A 27,253-nucleotide genomic window follows, 5' to 3' on the forward strand; every position below is an offset into this window, starting at 1 on the left:
TGTGACCGTGCTGTAGTTCCTTTACAGCCCAACATTAGCCTCCTTTAGCTTAGCGATGGTGACGTCATGTGACCGTGCTATAGTTCCTTTATAGCCCAACATTAGCCTCCTTTAGCTTAGCGATGGTGACGTCGTGAAGTCATGTGACCGTGCTGTAGTTCCTTTACAGCCCAACATTAGCCGCCTTTAGCTTAGCGATGGTGACGTCGTGAAGTCATGTGACCGTGCTATAGTTCCTTTATAGCCCAACATTAGCCGCCTTTAGCTTAGCGGTGGTGACGTGAAGTCATGTGACAGTGCTGTAGTTCCTTTATAGCCCAACATTGGCCTCCTTTAGCTTAGCGGTGGTGACGTGAAGTCATGTGACCGTGCTGTAGTTCCTTTATAGCCCAACATTAGCCTCCTTTAGCTTAGCGCGGTGACGTGAAGTCATGTGACCGTGCTGTAGTTCCTTTATAGCCCAACATTAGCCAACTTTAGCTTAGCGGTGGTGACGTGAAGTCATGTGACCGTGCTGTAGTTCCTTTATAGCCCAACATTAGCCGCCTTTAGCTTAGCGGTGGTGACGTGAAGTCATGTGACCGTGCTGTAGTTCCTTTATAGCCCAACATTAGCCGCCTTTAGCTTAGCGGTGGTGACGTGAAGTCATGTGACCGTGCTGTAGTTCCTTTATACAGAGCAAAGAGATGAACAAGCAAGCAACAGCTACTAAAAAAAGAAAAATGTCCAAGAATATCTGAAAAAAAAGCAAAACAACAAATTAGAATGTAACCTTTCTGGTCAGTAAATGTGCATTCGTTTTTAACCAACATAATGTTTCATTCAAATACAATGGATTAAGAAATATTGAGCAGCAGCTGTTTTCCTTTTTTAGGTTGAGGCTGATCTTCTTACATGGATATAATCAGATTAGGTAGTTTCAGTCTCAGCAGATAAACAAGTAAATACACTAAGTTGGCCAATGAACAGCAGAGTTGCATGTTTAGACCAGAAATCAAAGCTAACACGTCTCAAAACATCAAACACCATCTGTCAGGAGATGCCATGAAGACGTTTAGTAGTAAAATCAAACATTAAACAGAGCTTTGTGTTCAAGCAAAGCGGAAGAGCCTCTCTGGCTGCTGCAGAATAAAGTTAGCTCATGGCTAAGCTAACACTGACCTCCATGCACAGACGCAGCATGTCCTGGGACAGATTCAGAGGACATTTAGCCATTTTAGATGAAAACTGCTCCTCCATTTCTCCTCCCTCCAGTGTGATTCAAATACTGTTTTATATTAGTATTTATTTATTTATTTGTTACTAATTTGCTTACTTACTTTTTGATTATTATTTATTTACTTTATTTTTGCATTCATTTGCTAGTTAGCTAGTTAGCTAGTTAGTTAGTTAGTTGGCAAGTTAGTTATGTAGTTAGTTAGTTATAGAGTTAGAGTGTTAGTTACAAACTAACTAGGGTTGCCAACTTCCAGAAATGGAGAAACGGGACACATGCGCGCACGCGAAGATTTTCGGGTTTCTGGCGGATTTAGTTACTTTTTTTGTTACTTTATTTCGGTTTTAGGGTTAGGGTTAGGTTAGGGTTATGTTATTTAATTATTTTGGGGGAGCCAGCCCCTAGGGTTCGAAAATGTTTTTGGGGGTCAAACCCCTCAAAATACATAGAAAACTATGCATACCTATACAAACACAATGGTCTTGCACCTGCATTAGGCTACTACATCACATTGTACATCAGCATGTTCAAATCGGATAGGTGGGCACTAGGGACATCTGGACACCTCGATGTACAATTGGCTATTTTGTCCAAAATGTTAAAAAATAAAATATTTGAAAAATGGTATTAAGTAATGCAAAGTATACATGGTGTGAACATGCACGGTACCTCATTATTAGACATAATGTTATCCTTCAACCAACCATTTCCCCAGCATTTTCCCATCAATCAGCTGACTGACTCTCACACACGTGCGAGCATTGTGCTGGCCCTGTCAACTGAGCGGTCCTAGCGCCCTTCGCATACAGCACACAAACACACAGGCACGCAGCCAGACGCACTGCATTGCGCGCAAACAGAACAATATTTTTTATTTCTCCCTTTTCACCGGAGTCCGGGACAAACAAAGTCCTGTACGGGACACGCCCCTTTTGGCTCAAATACGGGGCGTCCCGGCTAATACGGGGCGTCCCGGCTAATACGGGGCGTCCCGGCTAATACGGGACGGCTGGAAACCCTAAAACTAACTAACTGACTTACAAACTAACTCACAAACAAACTAACTTACAAACTAACTAACTAACTGTTAGATAGTTAGTTAGTTTGTAAGTTAGTTTGTTTGTGAGTTAGCCAGTTAGTTAGTTAGTTAGTTAGTTAGCAACACAGAAATATATATATTTTTTACTAGTCGATTGATTTGACTTTGTCTCCAGCTCTTTTCTTTACAGAAACAGAAACCATGTTTTACAGCGCTATGTCTAAAGTGTTTTGATTAAAACAGTTGTTGTAAATGAACATGTTTAATGAGCGAAACGGGTCTAGATGTCAAATCCAGATCACGTATCAGTGGATAAATAAACACTTCTCCGACTCTGAGAGAATACCGTTTGTCTTTAATCTGTAAACTCTCAGCTCTTTTACTGTTTTTTTATCTCTGTTTTCTGTGGCTGGTAATCCCGGCTGCCCATTTGGCCGACACACACACACACACACACACACACACCGCAGGTCCCTCAGAGGAAATCTCATCCGTTTAAAAACGTGTCGCGGATTAACGGAGCGTCTTGTTTCCTGTGTTTTTTGGGGAGATTACGTGTGTTCCCAAAAGCTGGGCTAACGGAGAGTCGCATGAAAACAAAAGCATCGTCTGCGTCTCCGTCGGCATCGGCACGCAGGAAGCATCGACACGCAGGAAGCATCGGCACGCAGGAAGCATCGACACGCAGGAAGCATCGACACGCAGGAAGCATCGGCACGCAGGAAGCATCGACACGCAGGAAGCATCGGCACGCAGGAAGCATCGACACGCAGGAAGCATCGGCACGCAGGAAGCATCGGCACGCAGGAAGCATCGGCACGCAGGAAGCATCGACACATACATACTGATAAATAGAGATGCATTATTAAACCGTTCTTTATTCAGTTCTCAGTTTAGGACGCAGCCATGTTTCCTGCTTTTGATTCGCTCACATGGATTCTGAAATGTCATTGTTGTTGTTGTTTATTTACAATATGCTGATGGTGTTTCGATGTATTTGTGTACAACACTAAACCATGTTGTCCTACATTGTGCTGATCCTGAAATATTTGATTATTTACAATTATTTGTTTATTTCTCTTTACGTTTCCCGACTTCTTCATGTTTATAAAACACGTGGCTGCTTTGTTTAATCACAGTGTGTGTGTGTGTGTGTGTGTGTGTGTGTGTTTGTGTGTGTGTGTGTGTGTGTGTGTGTGTGTGGGTGCGCAGGACCTGTTTTCAGACGGCTCACTTCTACATCGAAGACAGCTCATCACCCAGAGTCATCACTACAGCTGTATTAGCATCTGGTAACACACACACACACACACACACACACACACACACACACTCAGAGACACACAGCCACATGCACACACATTTGTTGACTTGTCAGATCAAGTTGAATTATTTCTGTTTTTAGCAAGTATGTGTTCCCCACAACAAGTATTTGTTCCCCACAACAAGTATTTGTTCCCCACAACAAGTATCTGTTCCCCACAACAAGTATTTGTTCCCTAGAGCAAGTATGTGTTCCCCACAACAAGTATTTGTTCCCCACAGCAGGTATTTGTTCCCCACAGCAAGTATGTGTTCCCCACAGCAAGTATGTGTTCCCCACAGCAAGTATGTGTTCCCCACAGCAAGTATTTTGTTCCCCACAGCAAGTATGTGTTCCCACAGCAAGTATTTGTTCCCTACAGCAAGTATTTGTTCCCTACAGCAAATATGTGTTCCCTCACAACAAGTATTAGTTCCCTACAGCAAGTATGTGTTCCCTAACAGCAAGTATGTGTTCCCTACAGCAAGTAGGTTGTTCCCTACAGCAAGTATGTGTTCCCTACAGCAAGTATTTGTTCCCTACAGCAAGATGTTGTTCCTCACAACAAGTATTAGTGTCCCTACAGCAAGTATGTGTTCCCCACAACAAGTATGTGTTCCCCACAACAAGTATTTGTTCCCCACAACAAGTATTGTTCCCCACAACAAGTATTTGTTCCCCCACAACAAGTATTTGTTCCCACAACAAGTATGTGTTTCCCCACAACAAGTATTTGTTCCCCACAACAAGTATTTGTTCCCCACAACAAGTATTTGTTCCCCACAACAAGTATGTGTTCCCCACAACAGTATGTGTTCCCCACAACAAGTATTTGTTCCCCACAACAAGTATTTGTTCCCCACAGCAAGTATGTGTTCCCCACAGCAAGTATGTGTTCCCACAGCAAGTATGTGTTCCCCACAGCAAGTATGTGTTCCCCACAGCAAGTATTTGTTCCCCACAGCAAGTATGTGTTCCCCACAGCAAGTATTTGTTCCCTACAGCAAGTATTTGTTCCCTACAGCAAGTATGTGGTTCCTCACAACAAGTATTAGTTTCCCTACAGCAAGTATGTGTTCCCTACAGCAAGTATTTGTTCCCTACAGCAAGTAATGTGTTCCCTACAGCAAGTATGTGTTCCCTACAGCAAGTATTTGTTCCCTACAGCAAGTATTTGTTCCCTACAGCAAGTATGTGTTCCTCACAACAAGTATTAGTTCCCTACAGCAAGTATGTGTTCCCACACAACAAGTATGTGTTCCCACAACAAGTATTTGTTCCCCACAACAAGTATTTGTTCCCCACAACAAGTATTTGTTCCCCACACAAGTTGTTTCCCCCACAACAAGTATGTGTTCCCCACAACAAGTATTTGTTCCCCACAACAAGTATTTGTTCCCCACACAAGTATTTGTTCCCACAACAAGTATTTGTTCCCCACAACAAGTATGTGTTCCCCACAACAAGTATGTGTTCCCCACAACAAGTATTTGTTCCCCACAACAAGTATTTGTTCCCCACAACAAGTATTTGTTCCCAACAGCAAGTATTTGTTCCCAACAGCAAGTATTTGTTCCCCACAACAAGTATGTGTTCCAAACAGCAAGTATGTATGCCCTACAGCAAGTATGTGTTCCCCACAACAAGTATTTGTTCCCAACAGCAAGTATTTATTCCCTACAGCAAGTATTTGTTCCCCGCAGCAAGTATTTGTTCCCCGCAGCAAGTATGTGTTCCCGCAGCAAGTATGATGTTCCCCGCAGCAGTATGTGTTCCCCAGCAAAAAAAAAACAAGTATGTGTTCCCCCACAACAAGTAATGTGTTCCCCACAACAAGTATTTGTTCCCCACAACAAGTATTTGTTCCCCACAACAAGTATTTGTTCCCCACAGCAAGTATGTGTTCCCCACAAGTATTTGTTCCCCACAGCTAGTATGTGTTCCCTACAACAAGTGTTTGTTCCCTACAGCAAGTATGTGTTCCCCACAGCAAGTATTTGTTCCCTACAGCAAGTATTTGTTCCCTACAGCAAGTATGTGTTCCCCACAGCAAGTATTGTTCCCCACAGCAAGTATTTGTTCCCCACAGCAAGTATTTGTTCCCCACAGCAAGTATGTGTTCCACACAACAAGTATTTGTTCCCTACAGCAAGTATGTGTTCCCTACAGCAAGTATGTGTTCCCTACAGCAAGTATTTGTTCCCTACAGCAAGTATTTGTTCCCTACAGCGAGTATGTGTTCCTCACAACAAGTATTAGTTCCCTACAGCAAGTATGTTTCCCCACAACAAGTATGTGTTCCCCACAACAAGTATTTGTTCCCCACAACAAGTATGTGTTCCCACAACAAGTAATTTGTTCCCCACAACAAGTATTTGTTCCCCACAACAAGTTCATTTTGTTCCCCACAACAAGTATTGTTTCCCACAACAAGTATGTGTTCCCCACACAAGTATTTGTTCCCCACAACAAGTATGTGTTCCCCACACAAGTAGGTGTTCCCCACAACAAGTATTTGTTCCCAACAGCAAGTATTTGTTCCCAACAGCAAGTATTTGTTCCCCACAACAAGTATGTGTTCCAACAGCAAGTATGTATTCCCTACAGCAAGGTATGTGTTCCACACAGCAAGTATTTAGTTCCAACAACAGCAAGTATTTATTCCCCACAGCAAGTATTTGTTCCCCCAGCAAGTAATTTGTTTCCCCGCAGCAAGTATGTGTTCCCCCGCAGCAAGTATGTGTTCCCCACAACAGTATGTGTCCCCACACAAGTATGTGTTCCCCACAACAAGTATTTGTTCCCCACAAACAGTATTTTGTTCCCACAACAAGTAGTTGTTCCCCACAAGTAGTTGTTCCCCACACAAGTATGTGTTCCCCACAAGTATTTGTTCCCCACAGCTAGTATGTGTTCCCTACAGCCGTATTTGTCCCCACAGCAAATTATTGTTCCCCACAGCAAGTATTTGTCCCCCACAACAAGTATTTGTTCCCTACAGCAAGTATGTGTCCCCCACAAACAAGTATGTGGTTCCCCAGCAAGTATTTATTCCCTGCAGCAAGTATTTGTTCCCCCCAACGGAATGAGTTCCCTCGTGTTTCTCCCTCTCATGGTTCAGTGTTTTTTGTTTTTTCTGTCCAGACGAGCAGACGTCTTTTCCCGGTGAAAGACCTTTGTGAAACACGTGTCCCAACTTCACGACTGCGCTCGGCTTCCAAAGAGAGTTTCGAGGTACGATTGCTTTTATTCTCTAGCTGAAAACTGAAACAATAAAGTGTCACGTGCCTCACACCTGGTGTTGGTGTGTGTTGGTGTGTGGTTCAATGGGAGTTGTGTGTGATTGTCTGCATGATGATGTGTTAGTGGTACACTTTGACGAAGGACTGCAGCATTACCTGATTATTGTTCTTGATGATTCTGTTTAACTCAATAAAAATCCACTTTGGTCAGATAAGAAAAAAAGAAATCGCAGTTGGGCCCTCGTCCTTCTCCTTAGATCTGACCAAAAAGTGCATAATTTGTTTCGACAACCGAGATTAAAGTGGAAGAATTTTGGTTTTTGTCTCAAATCTCCAAATGTTTTGATTAAAGTTGAAATCCTGACTTTTTCTTTTCAGTTATTTTACTGAAAATCTAGATATTATGATAAAAAATATTTGTTTTTATGTGTTTCTGAGAAAAAAGTCAGTATTCAGAGAGTTTCTTTTAATACAGATTTCTCGACATTGAGACTTATTTCTCAACAGAATGTCTTGCTCATATCCTTTACCTTAAACGAATATTTTGGGGACATTTATAGCGTTGGTTTATCGAAAACAATTATTTGGGGCTGTCAGCAATTTATGATTGCAGTTCCACAGAATACCATCTCTTAAAACCTTTAATATATACATGGAAACATCAAAATCTCATTTCATTTCATTTAAATATGACTATAAATGGAAGACTGTGGTATTGGCACTGACGATTTATCACCAATAATAACAGTGTTTTCTGTACGGAAGCTATGAGAGGCAAGTTAGACAAATCAATTCTAGTGGACACATTTTCTAATTCTGATCTAAATAGTCATCTGTATTCATGACTTAAAGGTGGGGTAGGTAAGAATGGAGAAACCGGCTCGAGATCGCTAGAATTTGAAAATACACAACCGGAAGAAATCTGCCTCTTCCTCACAGAGCCCCTCCCCCAACACACACGAACGCGCACATGACCCATGAGGGCACGAGATCAGTGTGTGCCCCGATGGAAGGCGGACAGGCAGGTCGGCCATCTTGTACTTTTTACAGTATTACGGCTTCTACAGATGACATTTTTTATGGATTTGTTGTCAAAGCACTTCAGATATTCATTGCTATCGGGATGTTAAGAGCATTCCATGGAATATAACAAAAAGTGTATCTCGAGCCGGTTTCTCTGAAACATACCTACCCCCACCTTTAAAAACAGTTAAAAAAAAAAATTATGACGGGTGAGAAAAAAAGGCTTTATTTTGGTTTTGCTTTGTGATTGTTAGTTTTTTTTAGTCAGGATTTTCCTTTTCACCCAGGTATAAAATGTTGAGTGTATTTTTTCCAACTGTAAATCAGGGGAAAGATTCTGCCTTTTCTTTCCTTGTTCGAAGTTGTAATGCTCGTCTACTGTAAGAAACAAGTATAAATCACCTGGCAGAGCACTGTTTAATATTATCATTGCACATTTATTGATTGATTTTCAACCAGTTTTTTGGCGAAATTAGCTCAGACTTAGAAAATTGAACCCCCGAAAACAAAGAAAAGAGTCACATTTGCCTCTCAGTTAAAACAAATCATATTGGAAATTGGAGAATAAATGCTGCTGTCCTGCGTCATGTCTTTGGAAGTTGTGTTTCAAGGCCAAACGATGAGGGGATTCATCTATAATAATTGTCAGTAGAAGTAAAAAAAAAAGTGCGGTAAGAACTGAAATACACGGTGCTTTAGCCCTGGATGTAACGTTGTATTTATCCGCGCTGATGCTCCTGTGTTAGCAGCATGTTCTGTGAGATGAGTTCTGTGTCGTCTTGTTAATTTGTATTTCTGCACCTCTTTGTTTGTGTTGTCGTGGAACCGTCTGGCCTCCTCGTCTTTAGGTTCTGGAAGGAGAGCTAACGAGGTAAGACTCGCTCTCGCCGCTCTGTTTCCCTCTCGTGACGTGTTGTTCATGTGGGAATCTGGAGGCACTGATGCACGGTTTCTGAGTGACACAAGGAATGGATAACTTTACTTTAACTTACTTTGGAGAGGATAAGTGCAACATGTACATTTTTGGGCGGGATCTGACTCAGAACTCAATGAAAAATCCACTTTTGGTCAGAAAAAAAAAAAAAAAGATCGGCAGTTGGCCCTCGTCCTCTTCCGTAGTCTGACCAAAAGTGCATTATTTGTTTCGACGATTGAGATTAAAGTGGAAGAAGTTTTGGTTTTTGTCTCAAAATCTCCAAATATTTTAATTAAAGTTGAAATCCTGATTTTTTCTTTTACTGAAAATCTAGATATTATGATAAATAAAGATTTTTTTCTGTGTATTTTCAGTATTCAGAGATTTCTCGACGTTGAGACTTTTACCTTACCGTAGTATTTTTGGGACATTTATATCGTTGGTTTATCGAAAACAATTATTTTGGGGCTGTAAGTTCCACAGAATACCATCTCTTGCCTCGTAAAACTGTGTGTGTGTGTGTGTGTGTGTGTGTGTGTGTGTGTTGTGTGTGTGTGTGTGTGTGTGTGTGTGTGTGTGTGTGTGTGTGTGTGTGTGTGTGTGTGTGGTGTGTGTGTGTGTGTGTGTGTGTGTGTGTGTGTGTGTGTGTGTGTGTGTGTGTGTGTGTGTGTGTGTGTGTGTGTGTGTGTGTGTGTGTGTGTGTGGGTGTGTGGGTGTGTGTGTGTGTGTGTGTGTGTGTGTGTGTGTGTGTGTGTGTGTGTGTGTGTGTGTGTGTGTGTGTGTGTGTGGGAGGTTCAGACGTGCACGGTGGAGATGGGGATGACGACTGACAACTCCAACCATCCCGACAACAAAAATAAAAACAGATACAGCAACATCCTGGCCTGTGAGTTCCCTCCACACACACTTTTATTAATATATGTATTACTTACGACAACAAGCAAAATATATGACGGATGTGTTTTCATCCTCTGTTGATCCTTTGTAAAAAAAGTATGAAACATTAGTAATTGACAAGCTACCCTTTCTTTTAATGTTTATTTTATTATCTTTTCTTTTTAATGACTTTTTTTAAATGCATTTTTCTTAATGTCTTTCGTTTTTTGTAAAGCACTTTGAATTGCCTTGTGTTGAAAAGCGCTATATAAATAAACTTGCCTTGCCTTGCAGTCTACAAAGCCATTCAAACTAGCTGCACCTTCACCAGCTTTGAGAACACTTGATGATCAATCATTATAAAACATATCATATATATTATTCTGAAATGGACCAATCTGCACAACGACTACTTTCACTGTCGCTACTTTAAAGGGGACCTATCATGCAAAATGCACTTTGTGATGTCTTTTATACATCAACACGTGTCCCCGGTGCGTCGGGGAACTCACGCAGCGTCAGAAAATAAACCACCTCTCTTTTACTCCGTACCCAAATCTTTTGAAAACGGGTGGATACAGATTCCATCCGTGGTGACGTCGGAGGACCCCAGAAAGTTGCTATCAGAAACAATGCCTGACGTGTTTTGGACGTCTTTGTTTACATTAGCTAGCCTCGCTAACGCTCAGAGCTAACCTGTGCTGGAGAGCACATGTGTTTAAAAAGCAGGAAATACAAAAGGAACTCTCCTCGTGATAAACCCGAGAGAGAAAAGCATTTGAGCTCCATACTGTTTCAGAAAGAATCCTTGACGTGGTTTAGACAGGATGGCGTTTTATCACAGCAATTTAACTTTATCTCCGGTAGAATTCTGATCAGGCATTAGCTCCGCCTCCTCTTCTTTTCTTTTCAAGCTAAGGACCCAGAATCTGCGTTTCTCTAACAGGGCTTCAAAGGAGGGGTATGAGCAGTATGGCTACAACGGGGGATCTGTTTGGTATTTTGAAAAAAAACTTCACAGAGATGTTTTGTATAGGTATGGCCCTACAATATATGTTTCCAATACAGCGTGATAGGTCCACTTTAACTATATGTTCATGCTAATACTTTTCTACTTTTACTTGAGTAACATTTGAATGCAGGACTTTACTGTAAGAGAGTATTCTTACACTCTGGTACTTTTACTCAAGTACAAGATCTGAGTATTCTACTGTTACTCAAGTACAAGGTCTGAGTATTTCTACTTTTACTCAAGTACAAGATCTGAGTACTTCTACTTTTACTCAAGTACAAGATCTGAGTACTTCTACTTTTACTCAAGTACAAGGTCTGAGTATTTCTACTGTTACTCAGTACAAGATCTGAGTACTTCTACTTTTACTCAAGTACAAGATCTGAGTACTTATACTTTTACTCAAGTACAAGGTTGAGTATTTCTACTGTTACTGTACAAATCTGAGTACTTCTACTTTTACTCAAGTACAATATCTGAGTACTTCTACTTTTACTCAAGTACAAGGTCTGAGTATTTCTACTTTTCCTCAGTACAAGATCTGAGTACTTCTACTTTTACTTAAGTAGAGGGTGTGAGTACTTCTACTTTTACTTAAGTTGAGGGTGTGAGTACTTCTACTTTTACTTAAGTAGAGGGTGTGAGTACTTCTACTTTTACTTAAGTAGAGGGTGTGAGTACTTCTACTTTTACTTAAGTAGAGGGTGTGAGTACTTCTACTTTTACTCAAGTACAAAGTGTGAGTACTTCTACTTTTACTCAAGTACAATATCTGAGTACTTCTACTTTAACTCAAGTACAAGGTGTGAGTACTTCTACTTTTACTCAAGTACAATATCTGAGTACTTCTACTTTTACTCAAGTACAAAGTGTGAGTACTTCTACTTTTACTCAAGTACAAAGTGTGAGTACTTCTACTTTTACTCAAGTACAATATCTGAGTACTTCTACTTTAACTCAAGTACAAGGTGTGAGTCCTTCTACTTTTACTCAAGTACAATATCTGAGTACTTCTACTTTTACTTAAGTAGAGGGTGTGAGTACTTCTACTTTTACTTAAGTTGAGGGTGTGAGTACTTCTACTTTTACTTAAGTTGAGGGTGTGAGTACTTCTACTTTTACTTAAGTAGAGGGTGTGAGTACTTCTACTTTTACTTAAGTTGAGGGTGTGAGTACTTCTACTTTTACTTAAGTTGAGGGTGTGAGTACTTCTACTTGTACTCAAGTACATTATCTGAGTACTTCTACTCGAGTACTGCACTTATGAAAGGTGCCGTTCTGTGTAGTTGAGCATAACGTCCTGTATGATTGCCTTGTGTTGAACAGAAGAAGCATGTTTGTTTTCTTCTTGTTGACGATGTTGTTATGTTTATTAGTTTAAATTAATGCACGTTTCTATATTATTTTTGAATCATTTTATTTATAATTTTAGACGACCACAGCCGCGTGCGCCTCACTTCGCAGACGGACAAAGACGGGAACGACGGATTACATCAACGCTAACTTTGTGGATGTAAGGCTCTTTATTTATTTATCCTGTTGTGCCCATTTTCATGTTGTTGTTGTTGTTGTGTTGTTTGTGAGCACTGGGTGGCGCAATAGGCACAGGGTGTTTAAGTGACCTCAGAGGCCTGTACTACGAAGCCGGATTTCCATCTCCTGTTTTACCGCTCCCTGGCATCAGAACCACGACAGCAGAAACTGGTCGGAGGAGAACCACAACTGATCCCACGGTCAGATCCACTTCGCGTGGTCGAGTCCTAATCAAATCTGAAGAGAACGCACGTGGCGGTACCACCACAAGTCCATTAGAGATCGCATCGCCCCCGAAAACCAGGGGAAGTGCCGACGTTAGTGGCAATGCTCCCTTTTACTCCACGACAACCACCAAGAAAACCTTAATTGCCACCTCCACTACTCCGTCGCACCCCGATGCAAAGACGAATCGTGTTCTCGAAGGCATCAGTCCAAAAGACTCCACAAGAGTTTTAGTACCACTACTCCTACACCCCCGAGTGCAAAGACAAAAGGCGGTAAAGGCCATTCTTCATTCAGCTCCACCACGACCACACCGAGTTCTCGTACCCGCGACATGAGCAGCACAACGTCATCGTCCTTCGTCCGGGCCAAGATCGACCGAGGCCTGGGGCGTCCCGTAAATGAAGAAACCACCACCATGTCCGCCGGACCCGGAAGTCTTCCAGAGATCAAAGCTTCAACTTCTCGACCGTCCTCTTCCGGCGAAGCCGTTCCAAGTAGGACCACAAGTCGTGGAATGCCTCGTTTTTCATCCACGACAACCTCTGTGGGGTTGGGTGGCGTTCTCTTGCAGACCACACAGCCGATGTCCACTGGTGAGCGTCCTTCTGTCCTCCCTTCCACCTCTTCCTCCTCCTCTTCCCCTCTATGTGACACAGCGGACCCCTCCACCTGCCTGCATGACCCTTCCTCCTCGTCCTGGCCTTTGTCTGCGTCGGACTCCCAGCATGCCGCCACCTCTCCGCAGTCCGGCAAAGATTCGGCTTTTCCTTCAAACCCTATGCTCCCTGCTTCCGCCTTGCTTTCCTCGCCCCTCACAGCCCCCCCTGTCTGGTTGGGTGACTGACCCTGGTGTTGGGTTAGATGATAATGATAGCGATGGTGATTTGTTGTCCAGGTCTTCCTCTTTGACGCAGTCCTCGGGTGACCTTTCAGTCTTTAGCGGTACCCCTCCTTTACAAACGTTGCCGGATCCGTCTGTGGCCTCTGAACCGTCCGAATCCTCCTGGGATCCGTCTCTCTCAACGCTCTCTCTCTCTCGTCTCCCGCCCTCCAGCCTTCAGTTTTCCTCTCTAGCGACTTCACCCTTTCCGGCACAGCTCCGGGGTCGTCCCGCTCTTTCCCAGTCGCGTTTGATGATGCAAGGTACGCCAAGGGGAGCGCGATGGAGTCTTTTCTCCCCGAGGTTAGCGGTGATGGGTTTCCCTTAGTTAGCGGCGTGGACTTGGAGTGCGACTGTTCTCTGGAGCCTTCGGAGTCCTCGTCCTGGTTGCATGCATCTCCTCACGTCCCCCTGCCGTCCTCCGCCTGGGCGTCTGCTAGCTTAGAGCTTTACTCTAGCGTAGGTGTCCCTTCAGCCTCTGGTGTTGGTATAGACGATCTTCTACGTTCTCCGTCCGTAGCGGGATCTGATGGTGTGTCCTTACATCGGCCTCTCCTTTCCCTTTCCCGTATCTCGCCGTCATCGTCCTCTTCACACTCCCTCCTTAGTGACCCGCCCATTTCTGTTTCAGCCCCTGGCGTCAGGGAGTCCTGGTTCTCCGCATCGGACGAGAACCCTCCCCTACAAACGTCCTCACCCCCAGCCTCCCCCTTCACCCCCACCCAAGAAAGACCGGCTTTAGACATTAGCAGCAGTGCCTCCGGTTCGGCCCTGTCCCCCTACTCCCAGGAGGGCTTAGATCAGGAGTGGGACAGGGTTCAAGCCTCGGGATCTGGAGACGGCGCGTTGACTTATTCAAACAACGTTACTAGCACCGCAGCCCCGCCAACAACCTCTGGGTCCGGCCAGTCCTCGGGTGATTCGGACGATCGCTCCTCTGCGTTTTATTTTGATAGCGACAGTGGCAGTGCTGTCACTACGGAGGTAGCAGGCTCAGCGACACCAACCGTTCCTGCTGTACCCTCGACTTCACCCTGGTCGCTGGGCAGGGAGGAGGAGAGCGGCTCGGGTCAGGGGGAAAGCCTGTACGACAACGAGACGTCCTCAGACTTCAGTATCCCCGAGCGCACAGAAAGAGAGTCCGAGAAGGAGGAGCCAGTCGCAGGTAAAAAAGCCGTCGATTGGGGGGAAACACTCGCATTACACCTGCAACATTCCAAGGGACCAGGAAGAGTTCTGGACATCAGAAAGATGACTAATCCACCATCTGTCAACAACAAAACCGCCTTTCGTTTTTATTTCATTTTTCTCTGTGATAGCTAGAAATGTCATGCATGCAAGGTCCCTCGTTCCAGCCACCAAACAGGAACTTGTTTTAACCCACCATCACTATCTTCATCATTTTTTTTGTTGTACAAGTCATACCTCAATTTTCTTAACCACTAATTCTGCTTATTTCCCAGCATGCATTTGGTGAGAGGTCTGGTATCCAGCTCAGGTCTATGAGAAGCAAAAGCGTAAAAAAGGCGACTCTTGTAGTAATAAGAAGGAAAAGTCGCCAATGTTTTTAGTGATTTTATTCACAACTAACTTACAACACTGATTTATTATTTTAAATTAGATGTTATTAGTTTGGGTTGCAATTTCTCCTTTCTTTGTGTTTTAATTATAGGTCTTTCTCTGTGTTTTCTATCTTTTTTAAATTAATGTACCTTTCATTTTTAGGTGTGTTTGTTGTTGTTTGTTTAGCTGGTGGTTGAAAAATAGTATCGCCGAAAACCATCAAGAAATTGTGACTTTTACTTTGTATTACCTGAGAGTAGTGCTGCGTACCGGTACGCCGAACCGGTACTGGACTTGTAAAAAGTTTCGGTTCAAGTCCGGTTAAAACCGGAACGTCAGGAACCGGTACTTGGACTCGGACAAAAAAACTAGCACTTACGTATATTCTGGTGTCTGTGGTTATTTAAACATTCCCTGATGAACGTTATTCAGCGTCAATAAATGAGTGCTAATCCCAGTGTGCTCAGTGTACAACATCACATGTCATTTCACCTTCGATTTACGGTTTGAAAACGTAGAATTTCGCCACATGCTAATGCTAACCGGAAGTGAAGAATTTTCAGAATAAAAGTTTTAAGTTAATAGTGTGAACTTTCGGTTTTTTCAGAATAAAAGTGATTTAAATTAGTGTTTTTAATTCAAAATTACGCCATATCAACATTGATTTTAATTTCTAACAGTATGTATTGTAGAGTTGTAGAAAAACATGGTGCACAGACAGTACAGTACACTCTGACTGTACAGTCACTAGAGTGTAGCCTATACTGTATATTAGGCGTGTAACAGTGTGATGCGTATAGTCTACTCTACACTCTACCTTTCAGCAACGTTTTAGGGATTTAGGCTCAGTCAGCTCAGGGACTGTTTGGTTACTTTAGTTTGGTAAATGAAATAAATGTTTGAACTTTGTAGTAGTTCACTGTAGTTGCTGTCATAAGTCATTTGTAGACTAAGTGGCACATTTGTACTTTGTAGAGAAATGTAGACACAAGTTGGAAGGGAGCACAATAAACCTGATGAGTTTGAATTTGAGTTGATTATGAGTTAATTTTCAATTGATAATTAGCTCACAATAAGTTCACTTTAGTTACTCACACAACTTCACACAAGCCATGGGTTCAGGTCCGGACTTATAAGTCCGGACCTGAACCTGAACCTCTGGACTTGAGTCCGGACCTGAACCTGAATGTGAGTCCAGGTACGCAGCACTACCTGAGAGTGATGCCTTTTCTTCTAAATCAATTCAAGATAAACTAAGATTTTTATGCAGAACACAAACTGACAATTGCAGATAATCATTTTTACCTGATGCTTAATTTCTTTAACCTTCAGTGCATTCATTAACACGACATTCACTACTATTACTAATTCCATTATTTAAGTTTTGAGGTAGTTTAAAACATTGTATTTAAATTGAGAGGACCAAGTCTTGATGGCACTTGGTTAATCCGAACATAAGTTATATTTTAGCAAGTTGATTCAGAAAGCACTAATTCATCGAGCTTACCGCTTTGAACATGTCAAAAAGTACTATTACTTTACTCGAGTATTTTCACATAATACTTTATATTTGTACTCCACTACATTTATTTTACTTGCAGATGTAGATTATTAATACAAATGATCAATCAAAGCATTCATTATCATATATTATTATAGGTTAAGCTACCCAGTAATATATAAAGTAATACAACAAAGGGTTTGAACACTTAATGCATCAATAACTAAAATATATGGAGCTTAAACGGGACCTTCTGCATACTTTTACTTTTGGTACTTGAAGTATTTCTTAATGTATATATATATTTTAATTATTATTATTTTTACTTTTATTTTAGTACGATTCTAAATGCAGTACTTTTACTTGTAACAGAGTATTTTTACAATGTAGTTTTGCTAATTTTACTTGAGTATATAATTTGAGTATTTAATCCACCTCAGCAAAAAAAAGCAAAATGCTCGTATTTTTATGATTTGTGTACCAATGAACATTTACATAATTTCTTAATCGCTCGTCTAACATTATTGAAGCTCTCTATTGTGTTAATCTACACATGTCCAAAATGCTCAATTGCAATTCAATGTACAGCTCGGGGACAAAAAGTACCCGACTCAGCCACCAGAGGGCAGCAGAGCTCTTCCAGTTTTCACAGCATCTGTCTCTGACTCCACTCAATCATTCAATCAACCTTTATTGACACCTTGCGATCAGAGGACTTCTTTACAAGCAATTGACACACATTACAATACAGTGACGTTTCCTCGGGTCGGTGAAGATGCTTCTTCATTGGCATGTGTTTTAGTGTTTCTATATGTGCATCGTTTCTGAACCTGCAGAGCGTAGATGCTACTGGAGATGTCCCTGGCCATTGTAACACCTTTGCACCTGTCGTCCACCGGGACCAGAAGTCCTTTATCTGTCCCGCAGCTACAGCTAAAGTGACACATCACAAGGCAAATGCAAACAATACAATTATCAAATAAAGAGACAAGCATACATAAATAAAAACATTCATGGTTAAAAATATTGTAAGCATTTTAAAGTGAACATATTAAGGAGTTGAGATTGTATATAGGCTATTGCACAAAATGGTTTCCATAGCCAGATGTACAGAATAACAGAACTAGGAAGTTAAACATTTAGTCGGAAGTTTTCGTGTCCTTAATTCTTATCAGATTTTCTTTGACTCTCCATCTCTGTACAAATCACCTTTCTCCTCTCCTGTCCGCGCCTTTCTTTCCCTTTCCTCCCTTATCACCGCCGCTGTGTCCAGGAGTTTCTTTACGAGGCAGACAAAACACTGTTACGTGGATGAGTGAGTGAATGGCTGTTTTACTCTTAGCGTAGAAAGCGCACAACAGGCTCTTTATGAACTAGTGAGCAGCGCCGACCCGGCCTTTCACAGCCGCTGAACTGAGTCCGACGTGCAGAAAAGGTACGTTCTGGCAAACAGTCGAGGTTAACCCACACCAGTGTTTTCCTCGCTGGCTGTCGGGCGATAAAAGCAGGATTCAGAAGCATCGGCTCGGCGAGGTCAGTTTCTGCCGACTGCTTTTCTGTTCACGTTATTCAAAGTTACAATAATGCCGATGCTTGATTGGCTCCTGAGTCCTGATGAACCAGTTTCTCGCTTGATCTGTGATGGACTTTTGATTAGAGAGCCTTTGTGATTCCTTCAGGAGATGTGTGCAGTGGGGAAGAGTTGTTGTACATCGTGTTTGAGTCTGATTGGTCATGCTACTCTTCTTGGCGTTGTGCAAATAGTTCAATGAGGACACGCTGCTCTGGAGAGAGAAGTACATTCATGGGCTTATTAAATATATCGTCTTTATTTACAAGTTTTTTTTAATGGAGTAAAATCCAGTTTTTAGTACATTCTACAAATAAATACCTATATACTTGACTCTGGCTCTGCCCGCTCAATAGGCGCTTTCACACCGCAGTACTTTTCCCACACAGGTTCATGAGAATTTGAGAGATCGCGTTCACACCGGAATAAATCCCTGAGGTGGATTAAGCCGCTGACGTCACTTCTCTTCTTCTTCTGCTTTGGGTTTACTGGCAGGCCGCAAACCACTTCACGGCGTATACTGCCGCCCGGAGTCCCCGGCCGGAAGTCCCCGGAGTTGGGGAAGGCTTCAGTAGAAGCTGCTGGGAGTCCCAGCTTCTACTGAAGCCTTCCGAGTAAATCGCCAGAACGCCGACACCTCCTCATCTCCACCGCTCCCATGTTTTATTTTGTGTTGCCATAAGTTAGTCTCTCTGCGTTTCTGCGCTGGGCTAATGCTAATGCTAATAATGCTAATGCAAGGATAATAAAATGGCGGCTTCACAAAACTTTTTGGGAGTTTTACGGGGCGTGGTTTGCAATCCGCCCAGCCAATCAGACACAGGAACCTTTTTCTCCCACGAAAGTCCCTGCTCTCTCGCAGGGACGGAAAAAGGGGGTGAAAAGGTTCATGAACTAATTTTAGTTCCGGCTCTTTTTGGTGTGAACGCAAGATTTCGGAACTAAAGTGGGAAAAGTACTGCGGTGTGAACGCGCCAAATGAACTACACTTCTATGACCAGAGAAGCTTCTCCTCATATGCAACATGTTTATACCTCTGACTTCCTCGTTCACCCTTGAGTATAGTTTTACTTTTCTTCTTTCCACTTGTATTGTTTTGCCGCAGACGCCAGTAACAGCAGCCATGAGTCCAGAGTGGGTTCGATCCGGGAGCAAGAGAGGAAAGCTGTGGTTCCTCTGGCCGTCATCTCCACGCTGACCGGCCTGGGACTCATCGTGCTCATCGGGATCCTCGTCTACTGGAGGTCTGTACTGCTGTGGCTGCTGTTAATATTAAAGGTCCCCTATCATACTGTTCTTCATCAAAGATATATCCAGAGCCTGTCTCTGATTGGCTGAAACACCAAACAGATCATTGCAGCATTACCCATAATCCCCTCTGTTTCAGCCCTGTTTCCAAAGTGCTGATTCTCTGTCTGTTACTTTAGATGAAAACAAGGAGCCCCTCCCCACGCCCCTCTGAGAGACATTTGGTTACAAAGAACTCAATGGAGCTCTAGAGGAGATTCAGGTGATAAGGGGGGGGGGGGGTTACCTTGTTGCTGATTGGCTAACGAGACAACACATCGTTATGACATCATAAAGTGGCCAAAATCTGATCAGCTCATTTTCAGACAGGTTTTTATAGAAATGGATCAAAAAGAGAGAAATCTTTGTTCCTGAAACTTTCAGAGTCTCTTTCCACAGAGGGGACACATGTTGATGTAGAAGAGACATGAGAAGAGGGGACACATGTTGATGTAGAGAGACATGAGAAGAGGGGACACATGTTGATGTAGAAGAGACATGAAGAAGAGGGGACACATGTTGATGTAGAAGAGACATGAGAAGAGGGGACACATGTTGATGTAGAAGAGACATGGAAGAGGGGACACATGTTGATGTAGAAGAGACATGAAGAAGAGGGGACACATGTTGATGTAGAAGAGACATGAAAAGAGGGGACACATGTTGATGTAGAAGAGACATGAAGAAGAGGGGACACATGTTGATGTAGAAGAGACATGAAGAAGAGGGGACACATGTTGATGTAGAAGAGACATGAAGAAGAGGGGACACATGTTGATGTAGAAGAGACATGAAGAAGGGGGGACACATGTTGATGTAGAAGAGACATGAAGAAGAGGGGACACATGTTGATGTAGAAGAGACATGAGAAGAGGGGACACATGTTGATGTAGAAGAGAGACATGAGAAGAGGGGACACATGTTGATGTAGAAGAGACATGAAGAAGAGGGGACACATGTTGATGTAGAAGAGACATGAAGAAGAGGGGACACATGTTGATGTAGAAGAGACATGAAGAAGAGGGGACACATGTTGATGTAGAAGAGACATGAAGAAGAGGGGACACATGTTGATGTAGAAGAGACATGAAGAAGAGGGGACACATGTTGATGTGAAGAGACTGAAGAAGAGGGGACACATGTTGATGTAGAAGAGACATGAGAAGAGGGGACACATGTTGATGTAGAAGAGACATGAGAAGAGGGGACACATGTTGATGTAGAAGAGACATGAAGAAGAGGGACACATGTTGATGTAGAAGAGACATGAAGAAGAGGGGACACATGTTGATGTAGAAGAGACATGAAGAAGAGGGGACACATGTTGATGTAGAAGAGACATGAAGAAGGGGACACATGTTGATGTAGAAGAGACATGAAGAAGAGGGGACACATGTTGATGTAGAAGAGACATGAGAAGAGGGGACACATGTTGATGTAGAAGAGACATGAAGAAGAGGGGACACATGTTGATGTAGAAGAGACATGAAGAGAGGGGACACATGTTGATGTAGAAGAGACATGAAGAAGAGGGGACACATGTTGATGTAGAAGAGACATGAAGAAGAGGGGACACATGTTGATGTAGAAGAGACATGAAAGAGGGGACACATGTTGATGTAGAAGAGACATGAAGAAGAGGGGACACATGTTGATGTAGAAGAGACATGAAAGAGGGGACACATGTTGATGTAGAAGAGACATGAGAAGAGGGGACACATGTTGATGTAGAAGAGACATGAAGAAGAGGGACACATGTTGATGTAGAGAGACATGAGAAGAGGGGACACATGTTGATGTAGAAGAGACATGAAGAAGAGGGGACACATGTTGATGTAGAAGAGACATGAAGAAGAGGGGACACATGTTGATGTAGAAGAGACATGAAGAAGAGGGGACACATGTTGATGTAGAAGAGACATGAAGAAGAGGGGACACATGTTGATGTAGAAGAGACATGAAGAAGAGGGGACACATGTTGATGTAGAAGAGACATGAAGAAGAGGGGACACATGTTGATGTAGAAGAGACATGAAGAAGAGGGGACACATGTTGATGTAGAAGAGACATGAAGAAGAGGGGACACATGTTGATGTAGAAGAGACATGAAGAAGAGGGGACACATGTTGATGTAGAAGAGACATGAAGAAGAGGGGACACATGTTGATGTAGAAGAGACATGAGAAGAGGGGACACATGTTGATGTAGAAGAGACATGAAGAAGAGGGGACACATGTTGATGTAGAAGAGACATGAAGAGAGGGACACATGTTGATGTAGAAGAGACATGAAGAAGAGGGGACACATGTTGATGTAGAAGAGACATGGAGAAGAGGGGACACATGTTTGTAGAAGAGACATGAGAAGAGGGGACACATGTTGATGTAGAAGAGACATGGAAGAGGGGACACATGTTGATGTAGAAGAGACATGAAGAAGAGGGGACACATGTTGATGTAGAAGAGACATGAAGAAGAGGGGACACATGTTGATGTAGAAGAGACATGAAGAAGAGGGGACACATGTTGATGTAGAAGAGACATGAAGAAGAGGGGACACATGTTGATGTAGAAGACATGAGAAGAGGGGACACATGTTGATGTAGAAGAGACATGAAGAAGAGGGGACACATGTTGATGTAGAAGAGACATGAAAAGGGGACACATGTTGATGTAGAAGAGACATGGAGAAGAGGGGACACATGTTGATGTAGAAGAGACATGGAGAAGAGGGGACACATGTTGATGTAGAAGATACATGAAGAAGTGGATTTTGCATAATAGGTGACCTTTACATGTTGTTGTTGTTGTTGTTGTTGTTGTTGTTGTTGTGGCCACTAGAGAGCAGCAGAGGTCCACAGCAGGCTGACAGAAACACAGCCCTGACATATTATTGTCTTAAAAACTGTTCTGGTTGAACATGTCAGCATTTACATGTCTAGCAGACTGTGTGTGTGTGTGTGTGTGTGTGTGTGTGTGTGTGTGTGTGTGTGTGTGTTGTGTGTGTGTGTGTGTGTGTGTGTGTGTGTGTGTGTGTGTGTGTGTGTGTGTGTGTGTGTGTTGTGTGTGTGTGTGTGTGTGTGTGTGGTGTGTGTGTGTGTGTGTGTGTGTGTGTGGTGTGTGTGGTGTGTGTGTGTGTGTGTGTGTGTGTGTTGTGTGTGTGTGTGTGTGTGTGTGTGTGTGTCTACGACTAAATGCTTTTCACTTTTGACAGCAGCAGATCTTTTTCTCTGACTCTGTTTTTAATTATTTTATCGAAAAATTTGAAATACTGGATTTGTAGCAAGCTAAACTTTCTTTGAGGACTTGGTTTATGGGGACATACACCCGAAATGCTCTTATTCTGCTTGAAAACACATTTGACTTTGCAGAAAAGAAAAAGCCTCCCACTCAGACCGTGAAATAACCAACTTTAGAATCCGATCAAGGACACGCTGTCGAACGCAGTGTAAACACTCTCAGTAATATCTTTCTGATCTGCCGCGCTGGAGCCTCCACATATTGTTCTTGTTTTTGCGCTCGGCTTGTTGTTGTATCTCCAAGATTGAGCAGTGCTAAGCCGATAATAATCTGGGCAGCGGGGGGATTAATCCCCTCAGAACGACGTACCTTGGCTGCAGAGCGACGAGTGTCCACCGAGGGTCAGAGGATGGGAAAAGGACATCCGCCTGATTATGTCCGACAGGAGGGAATCGTGTTAGCGTCTTGTAGGGCGAGCGGCAGGAGGCCAAAGCGCTCTAATCCTGCTGCTCGTGTGTCCACGGCACGGTGCTCATTTGGACTCTGCTGCTGCTGCTGTGAGATCTGGAAATATGAACGAGATGTGGGTTATTAATCTGGCAGAGAACATGGGTTTAGGTTCCTAAAATAAAAACACTATGGTGGGGTTGTCAGGCCTGGGCGTCCGAGGTTACAGCCCAGGGTCTTTTATAAATAGAGTTGTGCAGGAATGAGTCCGAAAACCCAGAAATGTGTCAGTATTTTACCCCTTTCCGCTCCCTCGTCTGAAAGTCAATTGTTTTTGGATGTGTTTTTGTTTGTTGGCCTGAAAGTCTGTGGTTAACACAAGCTGAAGAGATTTTAAAGTTCTGTTCTGCGACATAAAATAAATACCCCACTGATGGATTTAAAAAGGGAGGTTGCTAAAAGTGTGTAAAAGAGGCGACTAACACATCACGCCCACATTAGCCGCCTTAGCTTAGCGGTGGTGACGTGAAGTCATGTGACCGTGCTGTAGTTTCCTTTATAGCCCAACATTAGCCCACCTTTAGCTTAGCGGTGGTGACGTGAAGTCATGTGACCGTGCTGTAGTTCCTTTATAGCCCAACCTTAGCCGCCTTTAGCTTAGCGGTGGTGACGTGAAGTCATGTGACCGTGCTGTAGTTCCTTTATAGCCCAACCTTAGCCGCCTTTTAGCTTAGCGGTGGTGACGTGAAGTCAATGTGACCGTTGCTGTAGTTCCTTTACAGCCCAACATTAGCCCCTTTAGCTTTAGCGATGGTGACGTCATGTGGACCGTGCTATAGTTCCTTTATAGCCCAACATTAGCCTCCTTTAGCTTAGCGATGGTGACGTCGTGAAGTCATTGTGACCGTTGCTGTAGTTCCTTTACAGCCCAACATTAGCCGCCTTTAGCTTAGCGATGGTGACGTCGTGAAGTCATGTGACCGTGCTATAGTTCCTTTATAGCCCAACATTAGCCGCCTTTAGCTTAGCGATGGTGACGTCGTGAAGTCATGTGACCGTGCTGTAGTTTCCTTTACAGCCCAACATTAGCCGCCTTTAGCTTAGCGATGGGTGACGTCGTGAAGTCATGTGACCGTGCTGTAGTTCCTTTATAGCCCAACATTAGCCGCCTTTAGCTTAGCGATGGTGACGTCGTGAAGTCATGTGACCGTGCTGTAGTTCCTTTATAACCCAACATTAGCCGCCTTTAGCTTAGCGGTGGTGACGTGAAGTCATGTGACCGTGCTGTAGTTCCTTTATAGCCCAACATTAGCCGCCTTCAGCTTAGCGGTGGTGACGTGAAGTTCATGTGACCGTTGCTGTAGTTCCTTTATAGCCCAACATTAGCCGCCTTTAGCTTAGCGGTGGTGACGTGAAGTCATGTGACCGTGCTGTAGTTCCTTTATAACCCAACATTAGCCGCCTTTAGCTTAGCGGTGGTGACGTGAAGTCATGTGACCGTGCTGTAGTTCCTTTATAGCCCAACATTAGCCGCCTTTAGCTTAGCGGTAGTGACGTGAAGTCATGTGACCGTGCTGTAGTTCCTTTATAGCCCAACATTAGCCGCCTTTAGCTTAGCGGTGTGACGTGAAGTCATGTGACCGTGCTGTAGTTCCTTTATAGCCCAACATTAGCCAACTTTAGCTTAGCGATGGTGACGTGAAGTCATGTGACCGTGCTGTAGTTCCTTTATAGCCCAACATTAGCCACCTTTAGCTTAGCGGTGGTGACGTGAAGTCATGTGACCGTGCTGTAGTTCCTTTATAGCCCAACATTAGCCAACTTTAGCTTAGCGATGGTGACGTGAAGTCATGTGACCGTGCTGTAGTTCCTTTATAGCCCAACATTAGCCTCCTTTAGCTTAGCGATGGTGACGTGAAGTCATGAGACCGTGCTGTAGTTTCCTTTTATAGCCCAACATTAGCCGCCTTTAGCTTAGCGGTTGGTGACGTGAAGTCATGTGACCGTGCTGTAGTTTCCTTTATAGCCTCAACATTAGCCACCTTTAGCTTAGCGGTGGTGACGTGAAGTCATGTGACAGTGCTGTAGTTCCTTTATAGCCCAACATTGGCCTCCTTTAGCTTAGCGGTGGTGACGTGAAGTCATGTGACAGTGCTGTAGTTCCTTTATAGCTCAACATTAGCCACCTTTAGCTTAGCGGTGGTGACGTGAAGTCATGTGACAGTGCTGTAGTTCCTTTATAGCCCAACATTAGCCTCCTTTAGCTTAGCGCGGTGACGTGAAGTCATGTGACCGTGCTGTAGTTCCTTTATAGCCCAACATTAGCCAACTTTAGCTTAGCGGTGGTGACGTGAAGTCATGTGACCGTGCTGTAGTTCCTTTATAGCCCAACCTTAGCCGCCTTTAGCTTAGCGGTGGTGACGTGAAGTCATGTGACCGTGCTGTAGTTCCTTTACAGCCCAACATTAGCCTCCTTTAGCTTAGCGATGGTGACGTCATGTGACCGTGCTATAGTTCCTTTATAGCCCAACATTAGCCTCCTTTAGCTTAGCGATGGTGACGTCGTGAAGTCATGTGACCGTGCTGTAGTTCTTTACAGCCCAACATTAGCCGCCTTTAGCTTAGCGATGGTGACGTCGTGAAGTCATGTGACAGTGCTATAGTTCCTTTATAGCCCAAACATTAGCCGCCTTTAGCTTAGCGGTGGTGACGTGAAGTCATGTGACAGTGCTGTAGTTCCTTTATAGCCCAACATTGGCCTCCTTTAGCTTAGCGGTTGGTGACGTGAAGTATGTGACCGTGCTGTAGTTCCTTTATAGCCCAACATTAGCCTCCTTTAGCTTAGCGCGGGTGACGTGAAGTCATGTGACCGTGCTGTAGTTCCTTTATAGCCCAACATTAGCCAACTTTAGCTTAGCGGTGGTGACGTGAAGTCATGTGACCGTGCTGTAGTTCCTTTATAGCCCAACATTAGCCGCCTTTAGCTTAGCGGTGGTGACGTGAAGTCATGTGACCGTGCTGTAGTTCCTTTATAGCCCAACATTAGCCGCCTTTAGCTTAGCGGTGGTGACGTGAAGTCATGTGACCGTGCTGTAGTTCCTTTATACAGAGCAAAGAGATGAACAAGCAAGCAACAGCTACTAAAAAAAGAAAAATGTCCAAGAATATCTGAAAAAAAGCAAAACAACAAATTAGAATGTAACCTTTCTGGTCAGTAAATGTGCATTCGTTTTTAACCAACATAATGTTTCATTCAAATACAATGGATTAAGAAATATTGAGCAGCAGCTGTTTTCCTTTTTTAGGTTGAGGCTGATCTTCTTACATGGATATAATCAGATTAGGTAGTTTCAGTCTCAGCAGAATAAACAAGTAAATACACTAAGTTGGCCAATGAACAGCAGAGTTGCATGTTTAGACCAGAAATCAAAGCTAACACGTCTCAAAACATCAAACACCATCTGTCAGGAGATGCCATGAAGACGTTTAGTAGTAAAAATCAAACATTAAACAGAGCTTTGTGTTCAAGCAAAGCGGAAGAGCCTCTCTGGCTGCTGCAGAATAAAGTTAGCTCATGGCTAAGCTAACACTGACCTCCATGCACAGACGCAGCATGTCCCTGGGACAGATTCAGAGGACATTTAGCCATTTTAGATGAAAACTGCTCCTCCATTTCTCCTCCCTCCAGTGTGATTCAAATACTGTTTTATATTAGTATTTATTTATTTATTTGTTACTAATTTGCTTACTTACTTTTTGATTATTATTTATTTACTTTATTTTTGCATTCATTTGCTAGTTAGCTAGTTAGCTAGTTAGTTAGTTAGTTGGCAAGTTAGTTATGTAGTTAGTTAGTTATAGAGTTAGAGTGTTAGTTACAAACTAACTAGGGTTGCCAACTTCCAGAAATGGAGAAACGGGACACATGCGCGCACGCGAAGATTTTCGGGTTTCTGGCGGATTTAGTTACTTTTTTTTGTTACTTTATTTCGGTTTTAGGGTTAGGGTTAGGTTAGGGTTATGTTATTTAATTATTTTGGGGGAGCCAGCCCCTAGGGTTCGAAAATGTTTTTGGGGGTCAAACCCCTCAAAATACATAGAAAACTATGCATACCTATACAAACACAATGGTCTTGCACCTGCATTAGGCTACTACATCACATTGTACATCAGCATGTTCAAATCGGATAGGTGGGCACTAGGGACATCTGGACACCTCGATGTACAATTGGCTATTTTGTCCAAAATGTTAAAAAATAAAATATTTGAAAAATGGTATTAAGTAATGCAAAGTATACATGGTGTGAACATGCACGGTACCTCATTATTAGACATAATGTTATCCTTCAACCAACCATTTCCCCAGCATTTTCCCATC

At 43.1% G+C, this 27,253-nt stretch overlaps 2 protein-coding genes across 4 annotated transcripts in view; both read left to right on the forward strand.

Moving 5' to 3' along the window:
• Nucleotides 1–6,740, forward strand: part of LOC117447926 (receptor-type tyrosine-protein phosphatase zeta-like) — a 103,255-nt gene extending 96,515 nt beyond the window's left edge. Inside the window, exons 14-15 of the mRNA XM_034084943.2 lie at nt 3,468–3,547; nt 6,703–6,740. Coding sequence (XP_033940834.1) covers nt 3,468–3,547; nt 6,703–6,740 — 118 coding nt within the window. The remainder of the gene's footprint in view (nt 1–3,467; nt 3,548–6,702) is intronic.
• Nucleotides 6,741–12,627: 5,887 nt separating this feature from the next.
• Nucleotides 12,628–27,253, forward strand: part of LOC117448338 (receptor-type tyrosine-protein phosphatase zeta-like) — a 37,214-nt gene continuing 22,588 nt past the window's right edge. For 2 of the 3 annotated variants that reach the window (XM_071203343.1, XM_071203342.1), the window contains exons 1-3: nt 12,628–12,981; nt 13,900–14,433; nt 19,008–19,146. In XM_071203343.1, the coding sequence (XP_071059444.1) occupies nt 12,720–12,981; nt 13,900–14,433; nt 19,008–19,146 (935 nt within the window). In that variant the 5' untranslated portion in view covers nt 12,628–12,719. The remainder of the gene's footprint in view (nt 12,982–13,899; nt 14,434–19,007; nt 19,147–27,253) is intronic. The other variant, XM_071203344.1, reaches the window with a different exon arrangement.

Source organism: Pseudochaenichthys georgianus, chromosome 6, assembly GCF_902827115.2.
Source record: "Pseudochaenichthys georgianus chromosome 6, fPseGeo1.2, whole genome shotgun sequence".
NCBI lineage: Eukaryota > Metazoa > Chordata > Actinopteri > Perciformes > Channichthyidae > Pseudochaenichthys > Pseudochaenichthys georgianus.